Below are 24,262 nucleotides of genomic sequence, written 5' to 3' on the forward strand. Positions count from 1 at the left end.
AAGTGCTACTCCTTTTCTAAATGCTGAAGTCTAAGGTATCAGTCAAGTCCTGTTAAGTTTGAGCTCTGTTTAACTTTTGGGCCATGTTCCTTTTATTCTTGCCCTCACTGTCCTTTTGGCACACACACAGAGACACAAACATGGAAAATTCTTGGTTAGTTTCTGGTTTGATTGCCTGGATTTCGTTTTGTTTTGTTGTTGCTTTGTTTCCTTGGTGTGCCTGAAGTCTCCAGTCAGGAGCAGTGACTCTTGCCAAGGAACTTTGTGGTGCTGTTGCTTAATATTAAATCTGGTTTTTGCTGATCCCTTGCTGGAGACTTTTTAAGCGCTCTCAACCCCTCATTTGTAACAGGGTGAAGGAGCCCTGGCCCAGGCCCCCTTGGGGACACAGGGATGCTGCCAGGGGTTCCTGTACCCCTGTCCCCCCACTGCCCCAAACCGTGGGATGTCACACAGCCAACCTGTGATGTCCCAGCCTGGGCTGGGATGTCCCAGCCCCTCTGTGATGGCAGAACACACTCTCTGATGTCACAGCTTTCTCACTGACATCACCCAGCCTTGTCTGGGATCTCACAGGGAGCACTGTAATGTCACACAGCCCCCAGAGATGTCCCATCCTGCTGTCTGATCTCACAGAGCCGCCCTCTACAATGGCACAGTCTGCTCTGTGACCTCATGGCCCAGTCTGTGCTGTCACAAAGCACTCTGTCACAGCCCGCTCTATGATGTCACATCCCCATGTGACTTCACAGCCTGTTCTATGTCTCAAAACCAACCAGTGACATCACAGCCCACCCTGTGATGTCACAGCCCACCCAGTGGCACCACAGCCTGCTCTATGTCATACAGCCACTCTGTGATGCCACTGACTGCTCTGGGATGTCACACAGACCCCTCCATAGCTGCTTGATGAGCTCACACAACCCACTCTGCGCTGTCACACAGCCCCTTTCTGACATCACGGCTGCTCTGTGCCGCTTTGACACAGCCCCCTCTGGGACATGCCACAGCCCCTGGCAGTGCTGAGCCCCTGTGAGCTCTGTCTGTACCCTGCTGGTGTCCCTGAGGTGCCCTGGCAGTGCCCCAGCCCTGCTGGGCTTTGCACAGGAGCTGCTCCTGGCCAGAGCTGTCTCTCTGCAGTGCTGCCCTTGCCAGGAGCTGCCTCTGGGCCAGGAGCCCGGCCCAGCTCAGCAGCACAGACACAGCACCAGGACTGCAGTGACCCTCGTGGGGCTTTGGTGCTCTTTGCATCAGACTCATCAGTGCCTCAGAGTGTGCTCCAAACCTTCTTTAGAACTCAAACTCAGAGAGAAACGCTGAAGTTTCTTGTACTTTCAAGAGAACCCTGTGAGGGATGTGACTGAGAAAATGTCTCCAGGTTCCAGGTAGAGCTGAACACTGGTGACAGAGATGACAAGTGGGGATAAGCAAAGGAAATGTGTCTCTGGTGCTGAGCAAAGCTGGATGTGTTTCATGAATCCAAAGGGCCAAGGCCTGAGCCCCAGCCCCTGGCAAGGCAGATCCTGTTGCTCCCTCCTTGCTCAGGGCTCTTCCTGGGGCACTGGCATGTGGGGATGTGCTGTGCCAAGGGCAGGACCATGGGGCAGCCCCTGCCAGGCTGCTGAGCAGGGACAAGGAGGCAGTGAGGCCCCAGGGCTGCAAGGGTCACTTGTCCCCTGCTGGCCTCAGGCCCAGGGCCAGCAGCCATGGCCAAAGTGCTGCAGGAGTTGGCTGTGTCAGGGCCCTGCAGCTGCTGCCCATCCCTGTGCCCTGTGCAGCCCAGGCTGTCCTACGGTGTCCCTGCCCCGTGCCTCTGTCCCTGCAGGCTGTCATCATCCCCCGGCTGCCCCACCTCACTGGCTCTTCCTTTGCTGACAGCTCTGTGTCCTGCCTGCCTCTGCCTGCCCACACAAAGCCTTGGGCTGCTCCAGGCTCCTTCTGGGGGATGTGTTGCACCACAGCCCTGCCCTGGCAGGGAAACTCCTGTCTCCTGCTGCCCAGTCTGGGCCTTCCCAGCTGCCCTTGGTGCCATTATCTCCTTCTCATGCTCATATCCTCTATGAAGAAAAGCTCCACCATCTCTGAAACCTCCCTCCAGCCCCTCCCAGGTTACTCCTGTTCTCTCCTCAGTCTCCACACCGCTGAGCCCAGAGCCGGCAGCCTCTACCTGCTATTGATGTGATGAGGACTCCAAACCCATCTTGGGAGATGTTTGGGGTCCTCTCCAAGGTCTGTGAAAATGGAAAAAATAATGGTCAAAGGAATTTTCTCCCAAATCTTGCAGTGGATGAATCACAGTAAGTAGAATTTCAAGTAACAATATTTTAATCAGAAATCCTAAAAAGCAGAAACCAACTGTAAAGCCATATATTACCTCTGCTCCTTCAAGTCTATGGGGTCGAGATTACCTTAATCAAGTAGAAGTGAAAATTACCACAGATTTTTATCAGAGTTCACTGTCCTTTAGAGTATGTAGCAACCCGCACTTACTTTAAACTAGTTGTCCACCAAACCTCTGTAAGTCAATCAGTAGCATCGAACTAGTGAAAAATAATTGCCCTACAAACATTAGATCAAGAACAATGAGTTGCAACTCTTATTGAATTCTTATGCAGTCCATAGAACACTGCTGTGTTTGTCATAACAAAGAAATCTAGTCAGTAGAGACTTGTACATAATTTGAGACAAATTAAGGCTGTAATAGCTACCATAGGAGCTTTACAGCCGAGTTTACCATCCCCTACTATGATTCCTATAGCCTAACACAGTACTGGGATAAATTTAAAAAATGGTTCTTTCACAATTCCCTTAACAAAACAAGACCAAAAAAAAAAAAAGTTTACATTTACAGTGCCCAAAAGTAATCACTGTAAACCAACACAAAAGTATCAGTAGAAATTTTTTCCCTAAGAAGTGGGTGGGATTTCACAGGACAAACACTCAATGTCATTCAGGATAATTTTAGCAAGTTTTCCCCTATCTTGATGGACGAGGCCCTGGAAGTGAAGATAATGACCTTTCTTAACTCCTCTTCTTTTCATCCACTTTTGAAAAGGTCTAATTGGTCCTTTTTCCTGGGTCCCCATTTTTCTCTTATCTCTGGTTGCTGCTCTTATCTGGCTGATTGATTCAAAGCATTAGAAGCAGTCCTGTGCTGACTGGTTGATTGTTGATTGCATCTCCTGGCCTTCTAGGAAGTGCTTGAATGCCTGTGGGAAGGTGGTAATTGTCCCAGCTGATAGCCACTCCCTGAGGGTTCTGAGACAATGGGCCTGCAGCTGCCCCTCCCTCTGTCACTTGGTGTTTCCCAGCTGGTGTTCTCCTTATCAGGGTGGTGACTCATCCTGGGAACTGTTTTCTTTCCAGCAGCTGACTCCACCCAAGATCTTGGTGCAGGTCCCTTCTCAGGCCCTCAGCTGCTCTCCTGGTTTGAGGACTCATCCCAGGTTCCTTATCTCCATCCTCAGCTGGTTTCTTGGGCAGCAGTCGCATTTTGACCCAGTTTTGTTTGGCTGTTTTGGTTGTGATGTGTGTTCTGCAATGAGTTGATTGATGTTCTTGTTCCACTCAACCTGAGCCTCCAATCCTATCAGTACTTCTTCCTCCTCTTTAGTCCAGCATCTTTTGTGGGCTCCTGGGTTGGAAGTCTCTTTTGGGTGGGAAACAGCGACCTGATTTCCTGATTTCTACCCAATGAGTGTGCCAATCTTTTGTGTTGTCCCAGACCAAGTTTCTTCTTGAAGTCCCTGCTGCATACCTTGCATATCCACTCCCCGGCTGGAGCCATTTCTGCTGTTCCCCTGCATTTAGGAAAGTGACAAACAACACCATGATAATTCCTCTTCTCTTTCCCACATTTAGCACACTGAAAACAAACCCCTCCTTTTCCCGTGGGTTACACTCAGATGTTCAGTCATGCCCAACACACAGTTTATGCGGGTACCACAGCAAGGTCAAGGTGGATTTTTGTCAGGAACAGTCACAGTAACGATGTCCTCTGGTGTCTGTTCCCTGTGGTTCTCCTGCTGAGCTGGGGGTGTCACTGGCTTGGTGTCGTTCTCCGGCTCAGCAGGCGATGTTTCTGGTGTGCCCTCAGTCTCACGCTCACCGTTTCTCTTCCCGTTATCACCCACAAAGCATTCCCAGTTCCTCGGAAGGCAGAGCTTCAGTCCCACACTTGGCTGTGGTGCAAGCTGTTCATAGTCCTCAGGCAGCCTGCTCAAACCCTGCCAGCCTGTGGAAAAATGAACACCTTCAAAGTTATTGATAAACAAGTCTGATCTATAAAACTCTTAAGTTCACCAGAGAAACCAATCCATGTTTGGCCAAATCGGGGGATTCTGATGGCAAATTTTGAGGCCTTAGGTCTACCCAGGTTTTAGACAACAGGTCTACCTGATGTTTAGAAAAGAAAGACACCAGCTTTACCTTACAAAATTGAGACAAGGTGTTTGCTTTAAGACCTAGGACACCAGGTCTACCTAGTCATGTTTGGAGGTTTGGTTTTAAAATGGTTCCCCATTTTATGGATCCAGATAGTAAATTTGCCACAGTTTTATGAGAGGTAGAATAAGAACGGTAGTGGACTCCCAACCACTCACCAATCTTTTGTCCATAATAAAACTCTGGGGCTGAGTTTTGGGCAAAGAGCCACACAGCTCTTAATGTAGATTTGTTTCAGGAGGATGAAATTTCAAGAGGAGGACGTTGAACTGGCCATCCCCAAGGCCTCTGTGCTGGGGCAGAGAGGCGACGTGGTTCCATTCCGCAGGGTATCCAGCAGGACCATGAGGAGGTGCGATCTCTGCAGCAATGCCCAGTTTGTAACTATACTCTCAAACACTGCCTTAGCAGAGTCACAGTTTTTCCCGTTGTTTAGCTACTCTTCATTGAATTTCTTCATTTTGACATTCAGGGCACTGGGCAGAAATCACATTGCATCAACACCACCTCAGGCCTTCACGATGCTTTGTTTTAAATAAACAGTTGGATTCCCCTGGTCCGCACCAGTTCCAAGCTTGCTGCTGGGTGCTGGCCAAGGTGGGGCACCGGCCCAGGGACCCCCCCTGGGGACCATCCCTCCAGCTAACTGCCCGGCCGTCGCCTTTTCGCAGCAGTTGACAGCAGGGCATGGAGTGACAGATACGGCTTGATCATAGCCAGGCGTTCCACAGCAGCTGGGAGTCTCACAGCAGCCAGGGATAGCTTGGCAACAGGCACGGGCAGCTCCATAGCAGCCAGGAATGGCTCTGCAGCCAGGTGCCCCCTTACAGTGGCAGGGCGCTCTCCCGCCGGGGCCGGGCACTGTCCCACCATGGCTGGGCACAGCTGTAGGGGGGCTTTCAGTCACAGCAAAGCACAGAGAGGTGGCTCTGCCACAGGCAGAGATGGCTACAGGGGTAACAGCATGGCACAGAGGAGCTGGAATCTCACAGGGGTCAGGCACCGCTTCTGAGATCTCAGCTGGTGTGGCAGGGCCTGGTGGAGGGGCAGCAAACCCCGCTCCGTGGCCAGGCACTGTCCTGCAGGAGCAAGGCATCTCACAGTGGTGGCAGCTGGGTGCCTTGCAGTGGCTGCAGTGGCAAAGCACCTCCCTGCTGCTACCAAGTGCCGCTTCTGGGGTTCCAGCTGCAGCAGCAGGGCACGGCAGAGCGGCAGAGTGCCTGTTCAACGTGGCTCTGCAGCATGATGTCTCTCTGCCCCCTGGATCAGCAGCAGCGTGCTCCACTGACAACCCACGCTGGTCTTGGGCGGTTGCAGCAGTTTCTGCCAGCACGGCAGAACAAGGGGCAGCAGAGGGCACAGCAGCACAGCAGCCAGTCCTTTCTGATGACTTGGCAGCCCCAGCAGGGCCCAGAGGGGCTGCAGGGTGCTCATTTAACATAGCGAGGCTGCTCGAGTCTCCTCCACCACTGACCCCAGGGATGGCACACTCAGCTGACAGCACCCTCCCACCTGAGGCAGCAGCATGGTCCCGGGTGACAAGGGCACATCCTGCTGGGCAAACACCTCCACCGGGGGTGGCAGCACAGTCCTGGGGGGCAGCAGGGCACTCCCCGGGCAGGTCACCCTCCCACCTGGGGAGGCTCCACAGCTCTGCCTGGTGGTCTCCTGCAGGGCTGTGCCTTCTGTGCTCATCCTATTCCCTTGCTCACTCAGCACAGCATCTGCTCTCCCTGCTGCCTCCCCCACCACCCTGCTTTCACCATTAGTCTTGGTGGAGACCCTGTGAATGCCCCATCCTTGGAATCATTCCTCCTTGGATGGGCTCTGAGCAACATGATGGAGTGAAAGATGCCTCTGCTCCCACCCCACAGGAGGAACTGTGGTGTCAGCTACTGAGTGGTCGGTGTTGGATGCAATTCCCCCAGAGAGCAGAGAGAACACACAGCACCACAGCTGGCAGGAACATCCTCCCATGGAGATGGGAATATTCTGGATCAACAGGCTCAGGCTGTCCAGTTTTGCCTCCTTGCAGACAGACACAAGTGTCAGAAGAGTCTGAGAGCCAGGAGGCCCCACAGTGTCTCTGAGTCCCCTTGGTTCCCTGACATCACACAGTGTCCCAGTGTTCTTTTGGTTCCATGAGGCCCCACAATGTCTCAAGGAAACCCTGGACACCACAAGGCCCTGAGGGATCCCAATGGATCCTCCTTTCCAACTGGCCTCACTGAGTCACAAGGGCCTCTGGATTCCATGAGACCCCCCAGTGTCACAGTGTGCCTTTGGTTGCACAAGCCACAGTGTCACAATGGCTCCTGAGCACCTGTAGGCACTTGACTTGGAGTCAAGGGCAGGCAGGTGATTGGGATCTGCAGCCACTGGAGACATTGGGGAGCACTGGGCAATGTTGATCACATGAAGACAGGCCTGAGGCTTGGGGAATGCCTCAGGTGTGCTTGTTGCCACAGCCAGACTACTCCATTTCCCCTTCCCCACAGGCTCCCAAACCATCACCAGCCCCAGAGCAGATTCCAGATGGGAATGTCGGCTGGCCTGAAGCTCTCTCTGTCCCATCCAGAGCCACCGTGCCCACCCAGAGCACCCGTGTCCTGCTCTGCACAGCTGCCACACATGCAGGGTGCCAGGGACCCCATCCCCAGCAAGGCTCAAACTCCAGGCCTGGCCCTGGCTGCAATAGCTGCAGCTCCCCAAGGCCCTTGTCCCCACACAGCGTCTCTGCAATGCCCTGGTCTGGTATTCACATAGGCTTTGAACCGAGAGAGACATAATTCTCTCTGCCAGGATTTTTCCTGGGGAAGGCAGTGAGAAAGCTCAGAGAGAGAAGAAGAAACAATTCTTATCTCTATTTGCTGCTCCTGTAGTTTGGCACACGTGCAATGTGTTATGGAGATGGTTAACGGAAAGGGATTTGTTAATTGCACTCTGGTGATGGTTGTTTTGATTGATTGACCAATTAGGTCAAAGCTGTGTCCTGACTGTCAGAAAGGGTCACGGGTTTTTCTTTAGTAGTGTAGTTTAGTATTAGTATAGTAGAGTATGGAGTGTAATACAGTATAGCTTAATAAAGCAATTGTTCAGCCTTCTGAAATCATTGGTGTAATATATGTTATAAAAGAATTTGTACTTAAGGAAATTAAAATCACAGCATTTTGTGTACTAAAGCCAGTGTCAGGCAACAAGCAATTATAGGCTGAGTGATTAGGATGCAGATTCAAACACCAGGAGGACGACTGTCTGCAGACATGGGATTTTTTTCATCTGACAAGACCCCCAGCGGGAGGCATTTGATAGGTATCATCAATAAAATAATATTCGACACCACAAGTTTTTCCCAGAAGATTTTCACCTGAGAGGATTTCAGGAATTGTTCACTAGTTCCAAGAAACACGTCAGCAAGAAAGAAAAAGCTACGATAATCTGCTAAAGAAGGGCTCCTTCCAGAGCCCAAAAGACTGTAAAAAACGAACCCCTTAGAATGACATTTTGAGAATCACGGGGACTTTGGTGTGATAGAGGCCAAATCCTGGGTTTCTTTAACTCTGATCGCCTGGCTCAGAGTCGAATTGTTTGTGGCTTATTCTGAATTTTTACTTTGATTCTTTAATAAATTTCCTTAATTGTTAAATTGAAACATTCATTTATAACAATTGGAGTCATTGCACATTATTCCCCTGGCTGGGGGTTGCCTTGAAACTATACCCTGGCCCTGAAACAAGGCCAGCGCTGGCCCTCAGCAGGATGTGCCCATCCCCAGGGATACAGGGGAGCAGGTGTTTGTCCCCAGGCAGCCACTGAGGGCTAATTGGGAAAACAGAGCTGCAAAAGTCAGGAAGAGGGGGGTTGGTCCCCTGCCAGCATCTCTGATAAGCCCTGTTTATCCAGGGCCTGAGGCAGCAGGAAGACACTCAGACATCTTGGCCTTCCAGGAAGGAAAATCCATGGTGAAGTGGTTCCTGAGAGCTGTCAAAGGCTGTGATCCTTGTTTGCCATTCTGGGACCTTAGTGAAGGCTACTGCTTCTCTCTTTCCACAGGGACCCTGTGGATCCATCAGAGACGTGTTGTGGGCCAGGGAAACTGTCCCTACAGTTGTGCCAGCATTTCAGGAAGGGTGAGTTTACCCTCTCCTATCAACTGTTATATTTGCAGAAACAATTTACAACAAGGTCTTCAGCACAGCAAAATCTTGGACTCGATGAAGCATTTCCAGAGCAGGCTGGCAAGACACTCCAAGGGCTGGAGCTTGGAGAGTCGGGGCTGTTCAGTGTTGTCCTGCTTCAGGGCAAATTTGGAGAGAACCTCTGCAGGGCTTCCTCTGGAAAGAAGAGTCAATCAGCCACACCCCCAATTGGTTCATGACAAATATTTCCCTGGAGAAAAGTGGAAAACACTGTTTATTTCACAGGCAAAGCATTTCCCAGCTGACTTAGCTTGGAAATGGGGGGTGTATTCTATTCCTATCTGATGGGGCACTTATCTTCTGTTAATTGAGCAGTTTTCTTTATCTCTTCCACAAGCCATCCTCTCTCCCGGGAGATATCTTCTGTGAATGGCCCATTGAGTGCCACTGCATGACTGATAAAATTCCATAATCCCATTGTGAGAAGCTCCACCCAGAGGGAGGAGCCAAGCATTCCTACCCAGATATAATCAGAGAGCGAGAAGACCTGAGTCAGCCTTTTCCACTGGATTCCCAGAGGAAGATCAGGCCCAACACCACCACCACCACCACCGGATCTTCAGAGGAAAACTGCATCCTTCGACAGGATCCCTGCATCAACAGAAGCACATCTGTCACTGCAGGAGGACTGCAGCCACTGCTCATTGGGACTGCTGCCAGCACCGTAACCCACAGGTTGTCAGGTCGTATTCTGAATCTGTCAGTGTTTTTTCTTTGCACTGTCACATTTGTATTTTAATTTTCCTGCTAAATAACTGTTATTCCTATTCCTAGATCTTTGCCTGAGAGGCCCATAATTTCAAAATTATAGTATTTTGGAAGCAGGGGGTTTACATTTTCCATTTCATGGGAAGCCCTTGCCTTCCTTAGCAGACACCTGTCTATTCAAACTGAGAGAATACCCCGGGAGATGCAGGCAGGTGAGAAGAAAGTCACTGCTCCTTTCCCCCTCTCTCCTGCTCCATCTCCCAGCCCAGCATGGCCCCCAGCTGCAGGACAACCCCTTCACCGACGCTGTCCTGCTGCGGATGCAATGGGGGCATCTCCTTCCCCTTCCTTGTGGCACAGAGGCAAATCCCATCCTGTCCTTGTCCTTCCTCCCCCAGAAAAGAAGCTGAGGATGGAGACCAGGGAGGAAAAATCCCCGCAGCAGAACCTCATGAAAGAGGCTGTTTTGAGTGGCTCCACAGCTCAGGAATCCAGTGGGGAGGAAAAGTCCCAGAGATCCTGCAGGAGGAGGGGCTCCAAACCCAGCCCTGGGTGCTTTGTGAAGGAAAGACCAAGCCTGTGCCAGGAAGGTGGACAGAGCTTCAGGCGGAGCTCAGAGCTGGTGGTACATGAGCAGCTTCATGATAAGCAGAAGCCCTACAAGTGCTTGGAGTGTGGGAAGAGCTTCAGGCAGAGCAACACCCTGATCCGCCACCAGATGATCCACACGGGGGAATGGCCCTACAAGTGTAGGGAATGTGGGAAGGGTTTCCGGTGCGCCTCTGAGCTCATTACCCACCAACGCATCCACACCGGGGAGAAGCCCTACAAGTGTCCCGAGTGTCTAAAAAGGTTTCACACCACCTCCACTCTCCTCAAGCACCAGCGGATTCACACAGAGGAGAGGCCCTTCCGCTGCCCCGACTGCAGGAAGGGCTTTAAGGAAAACTCCACACTTGTCGCCCACCGGCGCATCCACACTGGGGAGAGGCCCTACGAGTGTCCCCAGTGTGGGAAGAGCTTCACCCAGAGCTCTCACTTGACCAAACACCAACGGAGGCACCACTAAGGGAAGCCCTGCAAATGCCCCAACTGCAGGAAAAGCTTTGTGCACTGCTCCAGCTTCTTTCCCCATTGGAGGACCCAGGCTGGGAAGAACCCTGGTGACCCATGTTCCCTGTGATCCATGCTGGGAAGACACCTGTCCCTTTTCCTGGCCCAGCCAATGACATGACATGGGGTCAGAGAACATGAGGGTCTGGCCATGGCTGTCTCATTACATTCTCTCTCACCACAAGTCATTGCCAGGGGCAGGAAAGGGACTCTCTCTCCCCTCTGAAGAGAAGGCTGTCCTTTGCAGGCAGGAGAGAATACGTGGCTGGGAAGAGACAGTTGGTGGTGATGTAGTCTTCCCTGTAAATAGTTTTTCTTATCCCTTCTGTTATCAATATTGTTGTTGTTCCTGTTTGTTCCTTATCTGGTTGCTGTTTCAAATAAATTGTTCTTATCCCAGCCTGGGATCTTTGCCTTTTGTGCTTTCCATTGAAGGTGGGATGGCTGCGGGCAGCAGCATGGTTTTAGCGGGAGCAGGAAACTGGGCAATCCCATTCCTAAACCTGGCTGATGGAAAACAAGCATCCCAGCTGGTCCCAGCCCTGGTTACCATGGCAACAGCCTTGGGAGCGGGTCCCTGGCTGGGGCTGTGGGAACCTCTTCCCTCTGGAGCCCAGGGACAGCACTGGAGGGAACGGCTGCAGCTGAGTTGGGGCAGGCTTAGGTTGGGTCACAGGAAAAGGTTTTTCCCCAGAGGCTGCTGGGGCCCTGCCCAGGCTCCCCAGGGAAGGGTCACAGCTCCAGGGCTCTCTGAGCTCCAGCAGCGTTGGGACACGGCTGCCAGGCCAGGCTGGGATTGTTGGGGTGTCCTGGGCAGGGCCAACAGTTGGACTCGAGGATCCTGATGGATCCCTCCCAGCTCAGCCAGTTCTGTGGCTTGGGGATCCCATGACCCTGGGGATGGGACTGCAAATGGTTGCCATGGCAACATACACTGGCTCCAGGCCTGAGCTGGTGTCCATGGCAACCACCCCTGGCATGGGGTCTCCATGGAGCTGCCAGTGGAAACTGACCATAGCAACAGGGGGCTGGGGATAGTTGCCATGGAAACTGACCATAGCAACAGGGGGCTGGTGATGGTTGCCATGGAAACTGACCATAGCAACGGGGGGCTGGTGATGGTTGCCATGGAAACTGACCATAGCAACGGGGGGGCTGGTGATGGTTGCCATGGAAACTGACCATAGCAACAGGAGGCTGGTGGTGACTGCCTGCTAAGTAACCAAATTGGCACAGGCACTCAGAGGGGTTTCGTGGGGACACTCCAAGAGTCTCCAGGCTGTTCAAGAGCTGCAATGTCACACACAGAGACAGGGGCCCCATGGAGACCTCCCAGAGCTTTCTGGGAATGGGAAAGAGCCCTGTGGTCAGAGGCAGTCACAGCCATTCCATGGTGACATCCCAGGGGACCTTGGGCTGCCAAGGCACTGGTCTGTCACAGGCACTCACAGGGGCTCCACAGTGACATCCCAGAAGTCCCCATGACACTCACAGGAGTTCCTGTCATGGGCAGAGTGGGAGCTTCAGGCAAAAGCTTTTGTTTCTTTATTGGAGAAACTCCTGCTGAGTCATGAGGTGGAAAAATGACACCCAGCAGCCACCATAGAACCCCCAAACCCCCGCAGGATCCCTAGACTTCTAAAATCCCTTCTAAGAGGGGAGACTGTGAGTGGCTGGATCCAATCCCAGCCCCAGACTTTGTCAAAGGTGCAAAAGATTGGACAGGGGGAATTGAACTTTAATGCAATTTGTCCCACAGGATGAATGATGGAATACCAGATAGATTTCCATAGATACAGCTCGGATTGATTCTGATCATGATTAGACAGAAAGATCTTGATCAGAGTTATGTCCTCCACAGCACAGGAGCTCTAACAATTAGAATATTCTGCTCTAGGAAGCAGTTTTGAAGTCACCAGGGCCTTGCTGGAGTTGTTGGAGCCCATTGCAGACAGCGCCTCCTGCTCCAGCAGGATCTGCCTTTCCTGTGCCATGAGCAGGGCAGGTCCCGCTGCAGGAAAAGCCCCAGGCCAGCCCCAGCACAGGGAAGGCCTCGGGCACAAGGGCAGAGTGCCATGCTGGGAGCTGTGCCAGGGAGAGCCTGAGGCACCAAAGGCACCTTGGCAGCAGCAGCTGCTTTCAGGGCACGGCCAGAAGCCTCCCTTGGCAACCTGACCTGGTGGCCACCACTGCAGAGCTGCTGCTTCAGAGCTCATTTCTGGCTGGGCTCTGAAAAGCCTCTTGTTGGCCAGAAGCCTGGCTGGGAAGCCATTGGCCCCAGCACCTTGGGGACAAGATATTAATGACAAAACTCTTCATGCCAGCAGAGACAAGGCAGGGGCAGAGCAAAGGGGAGAGCCAGACCCAGGGCACAAGGCTGCCATGGTGATGGCTGTGAGGTCACTGCCCCTGCAGCAGCCTGGCTGCACTCAGCAGACATTCTGGCCAGAAGCACTGTGAGGTCACCCAGCACATCAGAGAACCCACACAAGAGGAATTCCAACCTTGGGAAGGGGTTTCACTATGTCATGTTGCAGAAAGCTCCTGCTCCTGGACAATTCCTGGGATGCTGCATCCACTTCTCTGGGAAAACAGTTGCAGTTTTGTTCCACGCTCATCATTGTAAGGTATTTCTTCCTTCTAACAAATGGAACTCCAGCCTCATTCACTTTAGAGATCTTGAGCCTTGTTCTGCTGTGGAGGGATAGAATGTAAGAAAAAAAAAAGTAGAGCAGAAGGTAATCTCACCCCTGAGGAGTTGCAGCTGTACCAATTATCAAAGATTAGGATCAGGTCTGACTTTAACAGGCCACAGCTGTAACCAATGAGAACAAGAGTGCTATAAGAGAGTGGGTGAGCTGGTTGAGGACAAAACCTGCAAACTGAGAAGAGACCTGGGAACAGGAGTCAGTTGGCTGTGCTGTGAAAAAGAAGGAGTCAGTGCTGTGAGGGTCTGCCCATGAGAAATCACCAAGAAGGTATAAGACTCTTGCAATAACAACATCCAGCCACTGCAAGATGTGGGAGACAACACCTTTGACCACTATATTCCCATTTTCACAGACCTTGAAGAGGACCCAAACATCTCCCAAGATGGGTTTGGGAGACCTCATCACATCAATAGCAGGTAGAGGCTGCAGGCTCTGGGCTCAGTGGTGTGGAGGCTGAGGAGAGAACAGAAGTAACCTGGGAGGGGCTGGAGGGTGGTTTCAGAGATGGTGGAGCTTTTCTTCATAGAGGACATAAGCATGAGAAGGAAATAATGGCACCGAGGGCAGCTGGGGAGGCCTGGACTGGACACCAGGAGACAGGAGTTTCCCTCCTGCCAGGGCAGGGCTGGGGTGCAACACATCCCCCAGAAGGAGCCTGGAGCAGCCCAAGGCTTTGTGTGGGCAGGCAGAGGCAGGCAGGACACACAGCAGTCAGCAAAGGATGAGCCAGCGAGGTGGGGCAGCCGGGGGATGATGACAGCCTGCAGGGACAGAGGCATGGGGCAGGGACACCGTAGGACAGCCTGGGCTGCACAGGGCACAGGGATGTGCAGCAGCTGCAAGGCCCTGACAGAGCCAACTTGGGCAGCACTTTGGCCATGGCTGCTGGCCCTGGGCCTGAGGCCAGCAGGGGACAAGTGACCCTTGCAGCCCTGGGGCCTCACTGCCTCCTTGTCCCTGCTCAGCAGCCTGGCAGGGGCTGCCCCATGGTCCTGCCCTTGGCACAGCACATTCCCCACATGCCAGTGCCCCAGGAAGAGCCCTGAGCAAGGAGGGAGCAACAGGATCTGCCTTGCCAGGGGCTGGGGCTCAGGCCTTGGCCCTTTGGATTCATGAAACACATCCAGCTTTGCTCAGCTCCAGAGACACATTTCCTTTGCTTATCCCCACCTGTCATCACTGTCACCAGTGTTCTGCTCTACCTGGAACCTGGGGACAATTTCTCAGTCACATCCCTCACAGGGTTGTCTTGAAAGTACAAGAAACTTCAGCGTTTCTATCTGAGTTTGAGTTCTTAAGAAGGTTTGGAGCACACTCTGAGGCACTGATGAGTCTGATGCAAAGAGCACCAAAGCCCCAGGAGGGTCATTGCAGTCCTGGTGCTGTGTCTGTGCTGCTGAGCTGGGCTGGGCTCGGCTCCTGGCCCAGAGGCAGCTCCTGGCAAGGGCAGCACTGCAGAGAGACAGCTCTGGCCAGGAGCAGCTGAGGAGGCCCCACAGTGTCTCTGAGTCCCCTTGGTTCCCTGAGATCACACAGTGTCCCAGGGCCACTTTTGTTCCATGAGGCCCCACAATGTCTCAAGGAAACCCTGGACACCACAAGGCCCTGAGGGATCCCAATGGATCCTTGATTCCAACTGGCGTCACTGAGTCACAAGGGCCTCTGGATTCCATGAGACCTCACAGTGTCACAGTGTGCCTTTGGTTGCACAAGCCACAGTGTCACAATGGCTCCTGAGCACCTGTAGGCACCAGAGTCTCATAGCATCCCCTCAGTTCCATCAACTCCATAGTGTCACAATGCCCCCTTGGTTCCATTAGGTCCTGTAGTGTCACAAGGATTCCTGGGAAGCACGAGGCCCTGAGGGATCACAATGGATGGTTCCATGAAGCCCCAGAGTTTCCCAGTCTCCTCTTGGTTCCATGGGGGCCCATGGCCCCAAAGGGGCCTCTGGATTCCACAGGACCCTGGAGTGTCACAGGGCCCCGATAGTCCCACGAGTCTTTGCAGTGTGACAATGTCCCCAGGAGGCACTGCAGTGTGACAGGGGAGCAGCACTGCAGTGGGCACAGCACCAGGGAGGTTTGGCAGTGTTCCCATGTTGGTGACACAACAGCCGTGGCAACACCAACATTCCCCTGTCTGTGATACCACAGTAGTTCCATACTGAGCATTCCTCTGTCTGTGATACCACAGGGATGGCAGCCATAGTGTTCCCCACTCTGTGACGCCACAGCTGTGGCAGTAGCATGTCCCCCTCTCTGTGACACCACAGCTGTGGCTGTCCCAACATTCCCCTTTCAGTGACACCACAGCAGTTGCAGCCCCAACGTTCCCCTCTCTATGCTACCACAGCGCTTCAAGACTGAGCATTCCCCTCTCTGTGACACCACAGCGGTGGCAATCCTGACCTTCTGCTCTCTGTGGCACCACAGCTGTGGCAGCCCTCAGTCCCTTCTCTGTGACACCACAATAGTGAAAGCTGCAACGTTCCCCTCTCTGTGACACCACAGCAGTTGCAGCCCCAGTGTTCCTGTCTCTGATACAATACAGTTGTGCCACCCCTTGTGCCCCTCTCTGTGACACAGTGTTATGGTTTGACCCTGGCCCAATGCCAGTGCCCCCATGAAAACCCATCCTTCCTGGTGTCTGTTGTGAGATGTGATCAGAGACAGAGCAAAGCAGGCTTCCACTTGTAAACAGAAGGGAAAAAACTTTATTATCACACAATTATACAACAATGAACACACAGAGCAGAACGGAAACTTGTCAAACATTCCTCCTCCCCCCACTCAATTCCCCCACAGAATGACACAAAACCTTAGATCTTTTCCAGTCCATCACTCTTCCAATAATCAACACAGTCTATCTTTACCTTTCCAACAATCACCTCTCATTTCATCAAGGAGAGAAGAGCCCCCCTTGTGCCACAGGCCAATCCCCATCACTCAACAACTGCACGTCGTGACTTCTTCCTTCTATGTTCAGTGCTCTCACCACTGCACATGGACCAGAGCTGCTTTTAGGGTTTCCCCTTTCAAGGATGCTTTTCTTGCCTATTTTCTTGCCCGCTGCCTCTCTGAGTTCCTCCACCCCTCCGTCTCTGTGGGGAACTCACTCTTATCCAAGCCATCGCCTCCCGTCTTCGGCCCATGGCTCCGGCCTACCTCCTTCGGCCGCGTGGCCTTTCCCCTCCCCCACCCAGCCCGAAGCTGGGCAGGGGAGGTCTAAACTCTTCCATCCACCGGAACCAAGAGAGCGAAGATCCTGTGAGCTCTCGCTTTTAACTCCTGTGTTCTCAGAGGCGGATCCATATCCTCAATGGTCAAACCAGGTGCCAATATCCACATCTGGGCACCTATTGGTTTGACCACTACTACTTCCCAAAAACTCATTTCCTCTCAAACCACGACATTCCACCCTTCGCCTCTGAGAACACATTAAAATTCTATTAAAACAACATTAAACACACTCCTACTAAAACAGTAACTTACACTACACCTCCATTCTTAAATCTCTGTTACCAATCTACTTTAACCTACTACATGCTTTGCTCTTATCTCTCTTTGATCCCATCTCACAGTCTCATCTCATCTCTGGCCCAAAATTCGATTCCCGGTCAGGGAACCAAAAATGTCATGGTTTGACCCTGGCCCAATGCCAGTGCCCCCATGAAAACCCATCCTTCCTGGTGTCTGTTGTGAGATGTGATCAGAGACAGAGCAAAGCAGGCCTCCACTTGTAAACAGAAGGGAAAAAACTTTATTATCACACAATTATACAACAATGAACACACAGAGCAGAACGGAAACTTGTCAAACATTCCTCCTCCCCCCACTCAATTCCCCCACAGAATGACACAAAACCTTAGATCTCTTCCAGTCCATCACTCTTCCAATAATCAACACAGTCTATCTTCACCCTTCCAACAATCACCTCTCATTTCATCAAGGAGAGAAGAGCCCCCCTTGTGCCACAGGCCAATCCCCGTCACTCAACAACTGCACGTCGTGACTTCTTCCTTCTATGTTCAGTGCTCTCACCACTGCACATGGACCAGAGCTGCTTTTAGGGTTTCCCCTTTCAAGGATGCTTTTCTTGCCTATTTCCAGAGGAGAACGACAGTCTCACCATTTCGGGACACCAGTCCCCCCCAATATTTCACCCCCTGGGGCCGAGGGGTCTCACCATTACTCATCACCTGTCGTCTCCGCTCACATCACTCCTTGGCGCCGCCTCCTCCTGTTCGGGACACCAGTCCCCCCCAATATTTCACCCCCTGGGGCCGAGGGGTCTCACCATCACTTCTTGGCGCCGCCTCCCCCCTAAAAGGCAGTCTCTGTATTACAGGAAAGATTCTGCTCATGGCTATACAAGAAAGAGTCCAGCCAAAAGCCACTCTATCATCTCCTCCACCTAGGATTTCCTCAGCTTCTCTCCGTCGTTTTTCACTTGCACTGCTCTCTCACCCTTTATATTTCCTCTCATCTGTCTCTCTCCTCCTTCGACTCCCGGAGGATCAGCATTTGCCAGGTTTCCACCTTCTGCAGAAGGGTTAAAATCACAGTCTTTGCTCATCTTGAACTCCCACACCAGCTCAGCACTCTTCACTCGGCACGCTTCCCATTGCCTCGGCCTGGCCGGTGCTATCAAGTTCAAGATAGCACTGGCATCTCTCTCTCACTCTCTCTCTCTCTCGAGGAGGGGGGGGGGCTGCCCGCTGCCTCTCTGAGTTCCTCCACCCCTCCGTCTCTGTGGGGAACTCACTCTTATCCAAGCCATCGCCTCCCGTCTTCGGCCCATGGCTCCGGCCTACCTCCTTCGGCCGCGTGGCCTTTCCCCTCCCCCACCCAGCCCGAAGCTGGGCAGGGGAGGTCTGAACTCTTCCATCCACCGGAACCAAGAGAGCGAAAATCCTGTGAGCTCTCGCTTTTAACTCCTGTGTTCTCAGAGGCGGATCCATATCCTCAATGGTCAAACCAGGTGCCAATATCCACATCTGGGCACCTATTGGTTTGACCACTACTACTTCCCAAAAACTCATTTCCTCTCAAACCACGACACACAGCAACAGTGACAGTCCCAGTGCTCCACTCTGTGTGACACCACAGCAGTTGAAGGCACAACTTTCCCCTCCTTGTGACAGTGCAGCTGTGGAAGCACCACGTCCTTCTCTCTCCGACACCACAGCAGGGGCAGCCCCAGTGTTCCTGTGTCTGTGATACCACAGTGGTGGCAGCCCAAAAGTTCTCCCAGTGATGCCACTGCTGTGGCAGCCCCAATATCACCTTTTCTGTGGCACAACAGCAGTGGAAGTCCCAACATTCCCTTCTCTATGATACCACAGCTGTGGGAGCCCCAGAGCTCCTTGTCTGTGGAACCAGAGCAGTGTCAGCCCCAGCATTTCCCTCCCTGTGACACCATAGTTGTGGCAGCCCCAAGTCCCCCTCTCTGTGACACCACAGCTGTGGCAGTCCCGTTACCGCAGTCTCTGTGACACCACAGCGGTTGCTGCCCAAACTTCCCCCTCTCTGTGACTCTGCAGCTGTGGCAGCAGCACTAGAACAGAAGCAGCAGCCGTGGAACAAGAGGGGAGCAGGGCAGGAGCAGAGAAGGAGCAGTGGAGCAGTGGGAGATGAGCAGTGTGGGAGCAGCAGGGGAGCAGTGATGGAGGAGCAGAGGAAGCGTGCTGAAACAGACACCACAGCTTCTGAGCAGCAGTGGAGTGACCGTGGAAAAGGTGGAGCAGTGGTGGAACAGGAGCTAGAGCCATGGAATAGTGGTGGCACCGGCCCCGCAGCTGTGGAGCGGCGCCTGAGATGCCGAAGCTGCGGGACACAGAGCGGCTCCCAGCGCTGTGTCCTGCAGGAGCTGGCCCCGCACACACCAGAGCCATGCCCGTCAGGCTGATCCAGAGCTGGGGGCAGAGGCAGGAACTGCTGCTGGGCTCTGGAAGGCGTGGACAGAGTGCATTTAATGGTGGCCTGGGGGTTTGATCCTGCTCATTGTGGCCGCTTTTGTGCTGTCGGGACTGTTCCAGTTGATCTGAAGTCATGAACTCAGGAGAAACTTGGGACAAAAGGAATCAAACTGGCTTCTGTCCTGCTGGCTTGGTTTGGAAAGACAGGTGCCAGCTAAGGATGACAGGAGCCTCCTCTGAAATGGAGCATGTAAACTCCCCTCATCCGAATTGCTGTAAATTTTAAATTAAGGGGCTCTCAGGAAAAAAAATGGGAGCAGGAAATAACAGTTCTTTAATAGGGAAGAAAAGAAAAGGATAAAATAAACAATGCAGTAAACCAAACACTGACAGAGTGAACACAACGTGACACCCTGTTGGCCCGGTTGTTGGTAGCAATGCACTTGGAAATGTGGCTGCAGTCCTCCTGGAGTGTCTGGTGTGGTTCTGTTGGAGCAGGGGTCCTGTAGAAAAGGGTGTCGTCTTCCTCTGAAGATCCAGTGGAAGAAGAGGCAGCTGCTGTTCCTCTGGGAAGTCCAGTGGAGAAGCTGTGCTGGTATTCCAGAATCTCCAGATTATATCTGGGTAGGAATGCCTGGCTCTTCCCTCTGGGTGGAGCATCTCACAGTGGGATGCTGTAGTTCTTATCAGTCATGCAGTGACAGTCAATAGCCTGTTATCAGCAGATGTCTCCCTGGAGAGAGGAGTGGTTGTGGAAGAGAGAAGGAAAACTGCCCACTGAACAGAAGACAACTGCCATACAGATGGCAAATAGGATACATTTTGCCTTGCAATCTGGGACACCTGCAGAGAAAGACATCTTGGGAGAAGTTGAATGATTTCTGCTTTGGGAACCAAAGTGGGTCAATTATTGGCCTGTGGCTTCTTCTAATCCAGGAAGAATTTCCAAAGTACTGCAATTGGGCATTAAAAAGGAGGACTGTGCCTCTTCATCTGGATATTGCACATGGACTACAGAGCTAGTTGTGGTCATTAGGATAAGAAAACAACTGGAAATCTTTCCCCAGTTCCACTTTTCCTTCCTGTCTCTGGGATTAGGCCTCCAACACTCCCTGCAGGTCTTCTTTCCATAATCTGCCCCTCTGGAGTTGGGATGGGACAAATCAGCAATGGGAAGAGGGAGGACAATGGACCATTCAACCTGCAAACTCTGTTTTTATAGCCTCTGGATTTGCAGTGCTTAGAAATGGTCATGTTTTCAACTGTCTGAACAAATCCCACATTTCTCACTTTTGCCCTGGCAGAAAACCTTCCTTTGGCCCTGTTGAGGAACTGACCCTGGGAAACACCTGGTTGCAGATGCTTTTTTGGTGGTTTTGCTAAGAGATGACAAGAAAAGCAGCGCAAGAGGGAGGGATGAGGGAGAGGGCAGAAACAATTCCTTTAGTTTATCTTCCTTGTGGAAAGTCTCCTGTGGAGGTTATGCTTCAGCTGGAGACTTCTTGGGCCAAGGGCTGAGGGAAGCAATTCAGCTGAGGCAGTTGAGGCATCTCCTCCCTGGTTTGTAGCCCTGGGGCAGGGATGGGACACGAGTGCCCCCCTTGCACCCCACAAACCCCTGGAATGGGGGATTCCTCCTGCCTCTGCCAGGTGCTCATTATCCTGGCATTACCCCTGGCCTGGGTGCTCCTGGTGTGAGCTCCCTGCCATGGTCATTCCTGGTGGTGGAGGGCAGGTGGGAGGGATACAGTGCAAACCTGGGAGGTGCCAGTGGGGTCAGAGATGGGAGGAGGCAACAGTGATTTGTGCAGAGTGACAGGATGTGCCGATGCACACAGGGACAAGACAACACCTCTGGGAAAACCTCTTGGAAATGTGGGGGGCTTGGATTGTAAAATACACAGGGACACAGACACACAGACACAGAATGCTGCAAGGGTGGATTGATAATTCAGGGGAAATGGCCCAGGGCAAAAGGGGTCAGGGGGTTCCTCCAGGGATGATCATCTCCTCATCCTGCCAGGATCAGGACACCAGTGTTCCCACAACTCCCAATCCTAGAAGACAAAACCCAGAAGGTGACCTCTGCTGCCCACTGGGCCATGAGGAGGGCCTTGTCCCCACCCCTGTCCCTGCAGGCACTGCTCACCGAGGCATCCAGAGAGGCAGCCAGGCGCTTCTGCCGCAGAACAGTGAGAGACTCTGTCTGAAAATTCTCCCATCTGCCTCATGATCCTCGGACCACTGTAGATCCTGTTTGATATCCTGGTTTGGTGAAAGTTTGCCAAGCTCACGAGGCCAAAGTATAATCCCAAGCCTACCGAGCTATTGTTTACAGGTGTGTTTGAAGAAGAAGAAGTCGTTGTGCCCTTTTACTTTGCCTGCATCGCTGTATCCTGGAATGTCCCAAAATTCCCAGCCTGGCTGGACTCTTTTCTGGAATGACCTTTTGGTGGTCCCCACAGAAGACCCTTCATCTACTGCACAATCACCGTGACAGACGGACTGAGATGGGAGAAGTCTTTCTCTCAAAGACTGAGACATGGGATCCTTACATAGAAAACCCTCCTTTTCTCCTAAGGACTGAGATTGAAACTTCTAACCCAGGGGGGAGGGTGTGTGGGGGAGGCAAGTTGCTGCAGGTGTGACCACTGGACCAAGAAGACAATGGCCCTTGCTCGCTGCTGACCAGATGAGATTGTATTTTCCCCCCTCCTTCCCAATTTTCAATAGAAAAATTCTAATAAAACCCCCCAGGTTAGCCTGAGATTTTGAGATCTCCCTGAACTCAGAAGTGACTCCTCGACTGGACCTTGACTGCACTGGACCCCAAAGAGCTTTGTCGTCTCTGCGTTTGGTAGCTATACCTCTTCCTCTCTCTCCCCCCTTTTTCTTTTCCGTAGGTTTCTCTCTCTCTCTCTTTTCCCCAATTCCCTCCAACGCATTTTGCTGTGATTATTCAATAAAGTACACTGGTTTTGATCGTTACTGCAAACCCCTTGCCGTGTTGGTGTTTTGTACCTTGAGATCAGATAACGAACCATCACCAATCCCGTTCGTAAGGGCGGATCGTGACACTGTTCTCCAGCCACTAAAAGTTAGTACGTTACAGTTTAAGCTAGAAGTTGTTTTTCAGTTTTCTTGCAGTGGAAAATTTGGAGACCTTTTTTCTACTTGCAAGATCGGCATGTTTGTTTGCCAGTGATATCTTTCTGCTTGGTAAAAACATCTTCTGTGGGTTTATCCTTTGCTCTAAGCCATAACAACCCCTCATGACTAACATAGCCTTTGCCTTCTTAGTTATCCAGGAAGTCTGGCTCAGCAATTCTTTTCTTCTATATCAAAACTTGCTTTCATGTCTATCCCTTCTTCAGACTCCCCATTCACAAATCTTTCGGCCAAGCACACATATCGGTGAGACTTTCTTGTCCAACTTTCATCCTTCCCAACCAGGGCAGTGATTGTCCTTCTGTGCTGGGCACTGGTGAGGCCACACCTCCAGTTCTGTGTCCCTTTCTGGGCCCCTCAATAATTAAAGATTTTCCAGCAATTGCTTCATTCATTATTTGCCTCCCTTCCCTGCCTGGCTGTGACAGGAACTGCACCAAAGTGGAAGTGCCTGCAGCTGAGGGAAGGCTGTGCTTGGGTGTCTGGTTCTGTTTGTTGTTGCTGCTGCTGCTGGTGTTGGTTTGCCTTGTTGTACATACTGGTAAAGAACTGTCACTCCTTTTCCCGTATCTTTTCCTGAAAGCCCCTTAATTTCAAAGTTCCAATAATTTGGAGGGAAGGGGGCCACATTCTCCATTCCAGAGAGGTCCCGCGGACACCTGTCTTTCAAACCAAGAGAAGCTGACAATTAACATTTTATTAACAACTGTTTATTAACAATTAATTGACAATTATCAACTAATTATCAATCGAACAATTAATTGACAATTATCAACTAATTATGAATCTAACAATTAATTGACAATTATCAACTAATTATCAATCTAACAAAGAATTAGTCAATTAACTTAGCTAACTAAAAGGTAAGCTAGAGGTGTTCACTGGAGCTTGGCAGGGTAGCTGCAGAGGTCTCTGGTGAAGGGTGGGAGACCATCAGCAGCAGAAGGCACGATGTCGCCGGCTCCTGCCGGATGCTCCAGCTGACACAAATGCTGTTCCTCAGGTGTTGGTCTCCAGAGCACCTCCTTCTTGGGTCTTGGGTCTTGACTTCTTGGGTCTTGACTTGGGTCTTGACTTGGGACTTGGGTCTTGACTTCTTGGGTCCCTGGCCTTTCTCCATCTACTCCAATGATTCATCAAAAATCTTCTGCTCCTGGGCTGTGCCTTTCACAATCACCTGCCCCATCTTCTGCCTTGGCTCCAGGTTAGGAATCCTAGGAAGAAAGGGACTGCTTTTAGCCAGACAAACACTTCCAGCCAGCCGCTTTTTTGTCTCCCTGCTGAGCGCACAGTGTTGCATCCTCTCTCTGTGCAAGCAGCGAGCAGCAAATTCAACAAGTGCACTCGCTGCATGGAGGCTGCAGAGCTGCAAGGGCAGGAACATGACCAGTGAAATGCCTGGGGACCAACTACAGCACACAGGGTCCCATGTAGACAAGCAGGCCTTGCTTGTGCCAAAAGGAAGCAGAGCTAGGGACTGGCTGGTCCCTGGATCTCTCGTTCCAGATTTTGCAACCGTGGAAACCCAGGGCACCGGGAATATTTCTCTGTCTGCTCTGGGGTGTCCTGACCCCCAGGCAAGCACTGACTTTGACCCTCATTCATGGAGAAAGTTTCCTAGACTTCAAGATAGACTAGAATCCACAAAAGTGTGAAATAGATTAGAGAGAGGAGTGTAGATGCATCACTTAGGTGAGAAATTGAGGTTTGGGGATTTCAGTATGTCGTGGATGGAAGCAAGATGGAGGGGACAGGGTGTTGTCCTGAGGTTCTTCTTCATGCTTCTTCCTGGGTTTGGGTGGCATTTTGTAATTGGACAGAAAGGTCTGCATTGCGGGCTTGGAGTGATCAGTTATTGGGTTAAAAGGGAAAACAATCTAGGTGTCTTTTCTTAATTGGATAGTTTAGTCTGAAAAGACCTTGTAACAAGAGACTGTTAGCCATTTTGTGCCTTGCTAATGAAAAGCGGCTGAACTCATGGTTGTGAGACTGTTCTACTG

The 24,262-nt window shown here is 51.9% G+C and overlaps 2 protein-coding genes across 2 annotated transcripts in view; one reads left to right on the forward strand and one right to left on the reverse strand.

The window, feature by feature from the left end:
• The window catches only part of LOC119696487, a 1,710,157-nt gene that overhangs the window by 82,160 nt on the left and 1,603,735 nt on the right, over window positions 1-24,262 (reverse strand).
• The window catches only part of LOC119696488, a 1,499,846-nt gene that overhangs the window by 54,740 nt on the left and 1,420,844 nt on the right, over window positions 1-24,262 (forward strand). Inside the window, 1 exon segment of the mRNA XM_038126216.1 lies at window positions 10,000-10,360. Coding sequence (XP_037982144.1) covers window positions 10,000-10,360 — 361 coding nt within the window.

Source organism: Motacilla alba, unplaced genomic scaffold (genome assembly GCF_015832195.1).
Source record: "Motacilla alba alba isolate MOTALB_02 unplaced genomic scaffold, Motacilla_alba_V1.0_pri HiC_scaffold_31, whole genome shotgun sequence".
Taxonomy (NCBI): Eukaryota; Metazoa; Chordata; class Aves; order Passeriformes; family Motacillidae; genus Motacilla; species Motacilla alba.